This window comes from Sinocyclocheilus grahami, unplaced genomic scaffold (assembly GCF_001515645.1).
Source record: "Sinocyclocheilus grahami isolate Dianchi unplaced genomic scaffold, SAMN03320097.WGS_v1.1 scaffold291.1, whole genome shotgun sequence".
NCBI classification, from domain to species: Eukaryota; Metazoa; Chordata; class Actinopteri; order Cypriniformes; family Cyprinidae; genus Sinocyclocheilus; species Sinocyclocheilus grahami.
In genome coordinates this window covers 696,692-709,034 of record NW_015505470.1, presented here as the reverse complement: position 1 = coordinate 709,034, position 12,343 = coordinate 696,692, and the positions used below count along the sequence as shown (strand labels likewise).

The 12,343-nt window shown below is 33.7% G+C and overlaps 1 protein-coding gene and 1 long non-coding RNA gene across 2 annotated transcripts; one reads left to right on the top strand and one right to left on the bottom strand.

The window, feature by feature from the left end:
• Positions 1-3,676: 3,676 nt before the first annotated feature.
• LOC107600784 (derlin 2) lies at positions 3,677-7,369 on the top strand. Its single transcript, XM_016292752.1, has 6 exons — positions 3,677-3,831; positions 4,211-4,276; positions 4,853-4,926; positions 5,035-5,128; positions 6,908-7,103; positions 7,275-7,369. Exons 1-6 carry the CDS (start codon positions 3,739-3,741, stop codon positions 7,367-7,369), a joined length of 618 nt encoding a protein of 205 aa, XP_016148238.1. The 5' UTR covers positions 3,677-3,738.
• Positions 7,370-8,346: 977 nt separating this feature from the next.
• Positions 8,347-9,614, bottom strand: LOC107600768 (uncharacterized). The gene is made up of 4 exons (XR_001610840.1): positions 9,556-9,614; positions 9,338-9,449; positions 8,503-8,563; positions 8,347-8,421 (listed from the first exon to the last, which is right to left on the bottom strand). It is a non-coding gene; the product is annotated as an uncharacterized lncRNA (long non-coding RNA).
• Between the last annotated feature and the right edge of the window lie 2,729 nt (positions 9,615-12,343).

Below are 12,343 nucleotides of genomic sequence, written 5' to 3'. Positions count from 1 at the left end.
TATCTCTCTCAGGAGTTGAAGCCTACAGCCTTTCTGTCCATGCAGCAACTGATGGAAAAGGGGGTCTTTTTTTATGATGTTGTATTATGTGTTATTGCAAAAATGAGTATATACAGTATATACATATGCATTCTTGAATCATTCTTGTGTCTTGCCTCTCTACAAACTTTTAATATCTGGCTATAATTTAGTGACTGCAAATGCTGATTTCATTTGATTCCATCTTTATTATACCTGATAATGAGCTAGTTCAACTTGAGGGGGCTAATCAATTTAGGGTACTTAAGGTACTCCACTTTCAGTTGTTTAAAGACTGAAATACATTTTTCATTTATATTTTAAGTGTAAATTCATTTAAATTTAAAATGGTTAGCTCAAAGCAGGTATTACACACTTTGTAATTAACATCTGATGCATTTATCAATCAAAAATCACAATTGAAACAAAAAATGTACATGAGATTCATTATCTATAACAACAATGTACAAACATTACTACAAACTAAACCACCAGGGTCCCAAAAATGCAGCCTCCGCTATATTATCCAATTTGGTAGGTGGCGCTGTTACAAAAAAATAGGGTCCTAGAACTGCGGTCCTAGAACTGCAGTCCTGCAACTGCAGCCTCCGGTTGTGCAGGAACACCCAATCAAAAATCACAATTGAAACAAAAAATGTACATGAGATTCATTATCTATAACAACAATGTACAAACATTACTACAAACTAAACCACCAGGGTCCCAAAAATGCAGCCTCCGCTATATTATCCAATTTGGTAGGTGGCGCTGTTACAAAAGAATAGGGTCCTAGAACTGCAGCCTTCGGTTGTACAGGAACACCCTTCTCACAGAGAAAGTGATATTGCATTCTTCGTGCCTCACTCAGGTCAAGAGTGTTTAAAAGCGCAATATCGCCCCCTGGAGATGGGGAGCATAACAGTGAACACGTCGTAGAAGATTACATTTAGGCTACATTTACATTTAGTCATTTAGCAGAAGCTTTTATCCAAATGAGGACAATAAAAGCAGTCAAAACTAACAAAAGAGCAACACTATATAAGTGCTGTGACAAGTCTCGGTTAGCCTAACGCAGTACACGTAGCAAGGTTTTTTTTAAATTATATAATAAATAAACAGATAGAATAGAGCAAGCTAGTGTAAGAGGCCTTTTTTAAAGATTAATTTAGTCATTTCGTACACCATAGATTGGAAATCGATTTTGGACATTTTACAAAATAAACCCATCCAATATAGAGCGTGTTACAGTGCCTGCTACTTTTTCAGCGACCTTGGTTCTGGAATATTTTCCCCATTCACTTATCCCATAGAGATTGTTTATTTATTTATGTATGTATTTGTTTGTTTGTTTGTCTAGCTGTCTGTCTGTCTGTCTGCCTGTCAAAGTACTATCTATCTATCTATCTATCTATGTATCTATCTATCTCTCTATGTATCTATATCTATATATGTATCTATCTATGTATATATCTATGTATCTATATCTATGTATCTATCTATCTATGTATGTATCTCTCTATCTATGTATGTATCTATCTATCTATCTATGTATCTATCTATCTCTCTATGTATCTATATCTATATATGTATCTATCTATGTATATATCTATGTATCTATATCTATGTATCTATCTATGTATGTATCTATCTATCTATCTATGTATCTATCTATGTATATATATCTATCTATGTATGTATGTATCTATCTATCTATGTATCTATCTATCTATCTATGTATGTATGTATGTATGTATGTATGTATCTATCTATCTATGTATGTATCTATCTATCTACTGTATGTATCTATCTATCTATCTATCTATCTATCTATCTCTATCAATCAATCTATCTATGTATCTATCTATCAATCTATCTATGTATCTATCTATGTATGTATCTATCTATCTATCTATCTATCTATCTATGTATCTATCTATCTATGTATGTATATGTATCTATCTATGTATGTATCTATGTATCTATCTATCTATCTATCTATGTATCTATATCTATCTATCTATCTATCTATGTATGTATATGTATCTATCTATCTATCTATCTATCTATCTATGTATGTATCTATGTATCTATCTATCTATGTATCTATCTATCTATATCTATCATCTGTCTATCTATGTATGTATGTATCTATCTATATCTATCTATCTATGTATCTATCTATCTATGTATCTATCTATCTATGTATCTATCTATCTATCTATCTATCTATCTATCTATCAATCTATCTATGTATCTATCTATGTATATATCTATGTATTGGAAATCGATTTTGGACATTTTACAAAATAAACCCATCCAATATAGAGCGTGTTACAGTGCCTGCTACTTTTTCAGCGACCTTGGTTCTGGAATATTTTCCCCATTCACTTATCCCATAGAGATTGTTTATTTATTTATGTATGTATTTGTTTGTTTGTTTGTCTATCTGTCTGTCTGTCTGCCTGCCTGTCAAAGTACTATCTATCTATCTATGTATCTATCTATCTCTCTATGTATCTATATCTATCTATCTATGTATCTATCTATCTATCTATCTATTTATCATCTGTCTATCTATCATCTATCTATCTATCTATCTATCTATTGTAGTGAATCAGCTCATGGGGAAATATGAATAATTAATCATAACTAGTTATAATTAATTATAAATATTTAGATCCGCTGTAGATATTTAGCTGACCTCTCAGGGTCAACTGTCTGTCAATTCTAAGAACGTTAATTTCCTGGTTAAGGGAAATAACTTTCTTACTGTACAATTCTACAAAGAGCTTGTAGCATAAATCTGCATGATTAAGTGACTCCAGTTATGACTATATCTATCTATCTATGTATCTATCTATCTATGTATCTATATCTATCTATGTATATATCTATGTATCTATCTATGTATCTATCTGTCTATCTATGTATCTATATATCATCTATCTATCATCTGTCTATCTATCTATCTATCTATCTATCTATCATCTATCTATCTGTCTATCTATCTATCTATCTATCTATCTATCTATCTATCTATCTATCTATCTATCTATCTATCTATCTATATCTAAAAGTTCCAAGCCATGAACCAAACCAAACCAAACCAAAAAAAGTATAATAAAACTGGACAAAAAGACAAAGGTACAAGACCGTGTACTTATGTCCTTCCTTACTCGACTAGGGAAAGAACTACAATTCCATTCGCACTGCGAATGATATACTCGAATTACATAATAATAATAATTTTTAAGATGCTTTAAAATGCTTAAAGTTGAAATAATGTGGATAGATGGCTGCAATATAAGCATATACCATCAATTAACAAACTCGTAGCTCACAGTCTTCAATTGCTTGTAGCTTGCTTAAGTTATAAACATCAATTCTCCTATGGATAAAAAGAGATTTTTTAATTCTGACTGGAACCCGACTGTTGCACTCTTATTTAATGACCATTCCCATCCCAATGTGAAACTTTCAACATAACTTACAAAATGTTCATACATTTATGGACAATCTTTTCCAACCAATAGAAAAGTGCCAAACTTCCACTGACCGGGAAAACACAGTAATTGACACGTTAGATGACCAATCAGAGCAGTGAGATCTTGAAGCGTTAACCAATTGGAATCATCAAAAACTAAAACCGCCTCCTTTATTCGCTTACCCAGGTGATGACGTGTCAAGAAGGTACCGGAAGCAGCGGTGTCGCTCCAAAAAATGGCATACCAGACAATCCGACAGGAATATTTACAGATTCCTGTGGTCACTAGAGCTTATACCACCGCCTGCGTACTCACTACAGCCGCCGTGGTAAGTAAATGGATGAATATTAGGGTCTTAAGCGCTATTTTCTGCCGTGTCCTCGTCTCTGTGCAGTTAAAACACAGCTTGTTTCCTCTGGGATGTTGTCAGGACATTTGAACGTAAACCCTCCGGTAAAATGTCTGTGTATGTTATGCCATGTTAAGAGTAATGCATTTAAGGTTACTTGTCACTAGGTTTTGAGTCCAGCATGTTCACATCCTATGTTCACAATCATTGAGCTGACTTACCTTCACAGTTAAACCTCAAGCGAGCTGCTCAAAGTGAATTTGCTTTTGATTTCAGTTATTATTTTAGTGGAGCATTCAAATGTCAACCTGCAGCATGTCATTTGTATCTGATTATGGCGTTTACTTTGTGTCCACAGCAATTAGAACTCATCACACCTTTCCAGCTTTACTTCAACCCAGATTTAATATTGAGGAATTATCAGGTAAGTGTCAAAATAAGTGTTTCTTTGAAGAACATTGCGCCTTGTTTATTTTGAACCCTGTAAAACCTGACATATGAAATAATAGTCCGAAAAAAATATATACCTTTATATGCAATGCACTGCAATACAATGATGATTGAGTGATGTAAAAAAAAAGCCTGTGAAAAGAACATGACTGAAAAAAAACTTTATAAAATCATTAAAGATTTCACAGCAAAAAGACACGTGTACCACAACCTAAAGGTAAACATTTTTAGAATCATACTAAAAGCCCTTTTACTTCATAAAAAAGTAGAAATTGTAATTCAGATGACAGAAGGCATATAGTTGAATGTGTATAGAATGTATACAGTAGGCTTTATAGTGTTAATATTGCAGCATGTGATTCTAAATATTTTTGTGTGTGTGTGTTCATAGGTATGGCGGCTAATAACCAACTTTTTGTTTTTTAGTAGAAATTGTAATTCAGATGACAGAAGGCATATAGTTGAATGTGTATAGAATGTATACAGTAGGCTTTATAGTGTTAATATTGCAGCATGTGATTCTAAATATTTTGTGTGTGTGTGTTCATAGGTATGGCGGCTAATAACCAACTTTTTGTTTTTTGGTCCGGTTGGGTTCAACTTCTTATTCAACATGATATTTTTGTATCCTTGTTATATCATAATATGTTCATAGGTGATTGTACATTTAGCAGTGTAAGGGATGGTGTCTGAAGTTTAAGGTTTGTTCGGTCCTTAACTGGAGTCTCACAGGTACCGGTACTGTCGGATGCTGGAGGAGGGGTCCTTCAGAGGGAGAACTGCTGACTTTGTCTTTATGTTCCTCTTCGGTGGCCTTCTCATGACTGTATCCTTCACATTTTCTCAAAAGAGAAGCACTCATTTTATTTATCTGTATAGCAGATCAGATCATAAAAACCATTTGCTTGGACAATCAGTTTTACTTAAACTTTAAGGACTTTTTAAAATGTAAAATATTCAAAAGTTTTATTCAAATAAATATATATATGTATATATATATATATATATATATATATATATATATATATACACTAGGGTTAATATTGCAGCATGTGATTCTAAATTTTCTTTGTGTGTGTGTTTTTCCATAGGTATGGCGGCTAATAACCAACTTTTTGTTTTTTGGTCCGGTTGGGTTCAACTTCTTATTCAACATGATATTTTTGTATCCTTTATTATATCATATTCATAGTGAACCGCTAAATTGGGTAGTTAGCCGTCTAAGGGATAGTGTCTGAAGTTTGCAGTTTGTTCAGTCCTTGACTCGAGTCTCACAGGTACCGGTACTGTCGGATGCTGGAGGAGGGGTCCTTCAGAGGGAGAACTGCTGACTTTGTCGTTATGTTCCTCTTTGGTGGCCTTCTCATGACTGTATCCTTCACATTTTCTCAAAAGAGAAGCACTCATTTTATTTATCTGTATAGCAGATCAGATCATAAAAACCATTTGCTTGGACAATCAGTTTTACTTAAACTTTCTTAAGGACTTTTTAAAATGTAAAATATTCAAAAGTTTTATTCAAATAAATATATATATGTATATATATATATATATATATATATATATACACTACCAGTCAAACATTTTTGAACAGTAAGATTTTTTTAAGTTTAAAGAATTCTCTTTGCTCACCAAGCCTGCATTTATTTGATCCAAAATACACCAAAAGCAGTAATATTGTGAACTATTTAAAATAACTGCTTTCTATTTAAATATATTTAAAAATGTAATTTATTCATGCAAAATAAATAAATGCACGCTTGGTGAGCAAAAGAGAAATTAAAGCATTCAAAATCTTACTGCTCAAAAACCTTTGACTGTGTGTGTGTGTGTGTGTGTGTGTGTATATATATTATATATATATATATATGTATATATGTGTGTGTGTATACGTGAGTATGTATGTATATTATTATTATATATATTTTTTTAATGCAACCCTTACATGAGAATAGCCTCAGCTGCTGACATGGCATTAAAATCTAAACTACCTACCTACATAAGCATAATAAATAAACAGACAAGTTTCTAATCATTTAAGATATTCAGTTAATTAAAAGACTACAAAAAATGAATAAGTCCAAAAAAGATCATGTAAAAAAAAAATGGATTACATAAATGGGGAAAGAAAAAAGTATAAATAAAAGGACAAACTTTTAAATAAAAATACAGTATATAAAATCAATGTTGATCATACATATTGCATTGAAGGCAATGTTCCAACTTAGGCATGTTTCTATTAACATATAATTGCCTAATATGCTTTAGATCATCATCCTGTCTATTGAGAAGTTCACAGAATGAAATAAGTTTTGTGGTACCGTGGAAAGAAAAGAAGAGGAAAATGAGTCACCTCTCACTCTAACCTCAAGATGTAGACAAATATAGAAGCTGAATAATGAAAGATGTTTGACCTCATTCTATATTTAATAAAATCATGTGAGACGTCTTGTAGAAACAACAGTAAAAACAGTCAAAATATCCAATTTGCTAAAAAATAACAACAATATAACATATAAGCACTTTAAGATTTAAAGATGTATAACATGCATTACATCTTACATTTGCTCAAATACCGGTTGTGATTTTCTTAATGACTGTGCAGATATTTGGCACGTTTGTGAGTCTTGTGTTCTTAGGTCAGGCTTTCACCATCATGCTTGTGTACATATGGAGCAGGAGGAACCCAAACGTGCGCATGAATTTCTTCGGCCTTTTGAATTTCCAGGCCCCCTTCCTCCCGTGGGTGCTCATGGGATTCTCTCTGCTGCTGGGAAACTCCATCATTGTAGATCTTTTAGGTAGAGACTTGTGTGGATTCACAGATTTATTCACTTGTCTTGTGCTGATACTTGCATTGGCAATAAATTAGTCCAATTTTGTTCATTATTATTTGTCATTTTAATATGAATTTTTAAATACTAATGAATGAATCTGTTGTTGGTATTATATGTTCTGTCTTTCCATTAAAGGCATCGCAGTGGGACATGTGTACTACTTTTTGGAGGATGTGTTTCCCAACCAACCAGGTGGAGGCAGATGGCTGAGGACTCCCTCCATCCTGTGAGTGCTAATGTCTCATGTCTTCACAATGTCAAGGGCTTATATGTATTCAAGGCAAATGGTGTATACACTACCATTCAAAAGTGTGGGATCTTTCAAGTTTTCCTTTCTCTTTGGAGTGTTACAAGCTGATTGTGCATAGATAAGATCCCTGAAGTTGCAAAGACTAAAGTCTCAAAACCAAAGAGATATTCTTTATCAAATTTAAGACTCTGCCACGCCCCCCTAAAACGGCTCGTTCTAACACGCCCCCACATATCTACGTCACTATGTGGAAATATTTGCGTAATGCCGCCCAAATGTGCGCGCAAAGAAAGAAGACGTGGTTTCAGTAACCGCAGTTAGTGTTGAAGCAGCCATGTCAGGGAGACGCTGTGTGTTTCTAGGCGAAAGCAAAAGCACTTTATTTGGCCTTCCGAAAGTAGATGCATTTAGGAATCTTTAAGATTACTTACAACAGAACAGCAATGCATTTTATGGACGACCATTTCATGAACCTAGGAGAGGAGGTAATTCTGACTTTGCTATGACAATCTGGCGTTTCTGAATCAGCTACTGTTTTGTTATTAGTTTAAGTATTTGCTAATGACTGTTCAAATGCGGATTTTTGCGCATCGTGTGTGTGTGTGTGTGCGAGAGAGAGAGACAGGGTGTTCGGCCAATCACAATGCACTGGGTCAGCTGGCCAATTAGAGCAGTCTGCGCTTGTCGGAAGGAGGGACTTTGTAGAAAACGAAGCATTTGAGAGAGGCGGGGCATAGAGGACCTACAATGTACAGTATTTGAAAAATGATGTGTTTTTTGAACATTAAAGCATGTCAACATATTCTGTTATATTCATCATATTCATATGACCCCTTTAATGTATTAAAAATTAATCACTGTTTCTACAAAAATATTAAGCAGCAGAACTGTTTAAGATAATAATACAGTTCTTGAGCACCAAATCAGCATATTAGAATGATTTCTGAAGTATCAAGTGATTCTCTGAACTGATCTCTGGGAGGTAAAGGTGGTTTCTCTATCTCAAGCTCTTTATGATAAACTTGGTTGTTCCTGTAATGAAAAAAAGTCATTTATTGTAAACACATTTTTGTGTAGTAAGCATCTAGTCTTATATAAGCTTGACAGACTTACTGTTTTTTTACATTTGTGTCACCGTAATGATCTGGTTTTGCTTGTGTACTGTACCAAGCAGCTAGAAAAAGAGGAAGCAAAGATTGAATGATTGAAATAAAAAATGGTAAATAAAATGAATCAAACAAAAGTGGTATGCAACAATAAAAACGGCTATTATAATGACTAGTCAAATGTGGCAAAGGTCACAAAGCCTATTTTTCAGTAACTATGATTTTGAGTCCAGTTACGTGCAGAGGCGGACAGTAGTGAAGTATTTTTTACTTTACTCAAGTAAATTTAAAACGTATCTGTAGTTTATCAGAGTGTTTTTCTTTGGAAAACTTTACTTCACTACATTCCAAAGCATAATGTCATACTTTTTACTGCACTTCATTTCATAAATAAAAGTTGTTGTTTGTTTTACCTTTAATACTTAAGAACATTAAAAATGTAGTACTTTTTTGTACTCAAGTAAATCTTTGAATTCATTTTACTTGAGTAAAAGTAAGATAGTAATAGATTTCTAATGAAACGTAGTGCAGTAAAAAGTACAATATTATGCTTTGGAATGTCGTGAAGTAAAGTTTTCCAAAGAAAAACACTCTGATAAAGTACAGACACCTGAAAAGTACTTTTACAGCAGAGTAAAAATACTTCACTATGTCCGCCTCTGGTTATGTGAAATGACACAGACGGGTGTTTTCTGCAGCTGTATTTTAGTTTCAAACATTTAGTTCAAAACCCCTTTATATTATACAAATTTTTTGTGAATTCCTTCTTTTTTTAAGTTAAATGGGTGTTAAATGAACTAAACTGTGTGATAATTAACTCCTGTTCAACAGACGTATTTTACCTCTTTTACTGATGCAAACATTGATGATTATGAAAATCATTACTATCACCAGAGAGACCAGAATGATGGCCAGCAGTAATGCTGCCCAGAAATACCGACGTAAAAACTCCATCTGTGAAATGAAACATATAGAAAATGTTTAGATTCTATGATATATCACTATTAGATTAGCATATTTTGTTCCTCATTATGATAAATAACATATTTGACGCACTAACTTGAAACTCCTGCTACTTCTTCTTTTCAGAACTGTTCAGGCACATGCTTGAAGTTTCTTATTTTCCAGTCAGCTGTGTTTCCTGGGTGGAGAATGTTAACCTAGTTTTAATATGCTTCCAAAACATGCTTTCAATAACTATTTTGCTATTTTAATATGCTTTCAAAAGCTATTTCGTAATGACAGAAAACGAATCCCTATGTAGTAATGAATACAGTCGTTTTCATTTGTAATATTTCAGATTTATCGCTATGGCATAAACAATGTCTCTCTAGCTCTATCATGCACACAACACTCATCCTGCAAGAGACCAAGCTTTACACATGATTAACTGACTTCCTGCATCATTCTTTTATTAGCACTGGCTTATGCGATGCGACCTAATGCGTCCTACACAGCTGACCTTCTCAGTTTTGGAATTCATTTATTTTAATAGTTTAGTATTTTGATGATTTTAATAATGTACAATATTTTCACAAACGGAATTAGAAAATAGACCATTATTCATTGAATCATTCTCAGTTCGTAAAGTGCAGATTCACACATTCCAAAACGTTAAAACAATTATTAACGTTGTAAAGGAATATTGTATATCGCAACGGCAATGTTGTAGATAATTCACTGCATGGAGCTTTTCAGATTGACAAACTTCAATAACCAATAAATTATTGTAGTGATGTATTTCTGTATTCACACTGAAATTGCTATTAATTTATAATCTACACTTGAATTTAATCTATTACATTTTTTCATTATAAAAACTCAACTGTTTTATAGTTGATGTGTATGTGAAAATGAAAATAAGAAAAAACATAATTACCTTTGTCTTCAGTGTAGATCACATCAGTCTTGTACATGTTCTGTAAAAATGTCAATTACAGAAGTGTCACACACAATCTATTACATTTTTTCATTATAAAAACTCAACTGTTTTATAGTTGATGTGTATGTGAAAATGAAAATAAGAAAAAAACATAATTACCTTTGTCTTCAGTGTAGATCACATCAGTCTTGTACATGTTCTGTAAAAATGTCAATTACAGAAGTGTCACACACATCTGGGAAATGTAAATAAATGATTAAATTCTTCAGAACTTCCAGCCTCTCTCCACCCACCAGTCCTTCTACATAAGCTGTAGGTCTGTGTGACTCAGTGTGTTGTCAGGCAATTGTACTTCGACTGTGTGTGTTTTTAGTGTGCTGTGGGGAGTTGAATGAGAGAGAGAGAGAGAGAGAGAGAGAGAGAGAGAGAGAGACTGAGGGATGGTATAGCCTAACTATTCTGCAGAGATCTGAATCCAAGCACGTAATTCGCTGTCAACTCAAAGGGGGGCTTCTATATGTTTATATTAGGTGTGGCCTCAGGGAGTTGTTTGTTTATTTATTTGTGGTACAGTGGGTGTGGGGTGAAATATTCATGAGTTTATTTATATATTATGTCAACATAAGCCTTAGGTCTGTGTGTCTCAAAAGTGTATTGTTAGAATCCACTGTTTTTAGTGTGCTGTCTGCAGGGGCGCCGCTAGCAATTTTGGGCCCTATGAAAGAATATGAGGTTGGGCCCCCTACCTCACCAAACATACACTATATTGCCCAAAGTATTGGGAAAACTCAATAAAACTACCAAAAAAAAACTCATCGCCAAACACCAATGACTTGTACATATGCGTACAATCATTTCAGACACTTCCAAAACTGTGGCAACAAAGATGGAAATACAATTTTTAAATACATGAATTATGTTTCCATCTTTGATGCCACAGTTTTGGAAGTGCCTTTTTCTGTTCTAAAGAAGGGGGTGTCCCAATACACTTGTCCATATGTATGTACAAGTCACATGTGTTTGGTGATAAGTTTTTGGCTCAAGGTCTGCATTTAAAGTCACACCAGAGGTGTTCAGCTGGGATTAGGACTTGGCTTTCTGCAGACCAGTCCGGTCTGGTTTTTATTTTTTTTACCTTGCCTTATACACAGAGGCATTGTTGTGTTAGAATAGAAAAGTGTCATTTTCAAACTATTGGTATAAAATCAGAAGCACACAAACCTTTTTTTAAACTAAAAATGAGAAATTACTAAAGTAGTCATTAGGTAGTCAGTAGTCAGTAGTTCATTAGAAGGGGGTGTCCCAATACTTTTGCCAATATAGTGTACAAGCCAGCCTAGCTATTCAAAATATTTGTCTGCAATTTAATAATATTGACCTATTACTTTTGACTATTAGGTATTAACATAATTCATTCAGAACCTGTTTTATGGACATAGACTTTCTGTACCACAGTATTCTGCTGATATGGAATGAGTTTGACTACTTAATCAGTTATATTAATATAAATGCTTCACTGGGGCAAACAAAAAAAATCCTAAAATAATAAATAGGATACCCCATAGCAGCATTTCCAGCAGTATGCAACATTTCTCAATCATGATCTTACTCAGCTAAATGTGACTATTAGCTTAACAGCTGTATTCCTTATTTGCTAGCTACCTATGCACATACAGCATGCAATGTTAAAAATGTTCTACATTATGAACCTTAACCCAAAAACCTTTAGCTTCATACACTGTAGATAATTGTGACCCTGCTTATGGAAACCCAGCTAAAGTATTTGTTTTAAACAGTGGATGAGTAATTCACTCCTTGATTTGCTTAATAAAAGCCTCCTTTGAGATCGTTTGGACAGACATGTTTATTGTGTATTATTTACAACGTGTTTATTGTTACGTTTAGTGTGGCAAAATAGAAGTGCAGCCGTAATTCGCATGCAGTGTATCAGGTTGCCATGACAACC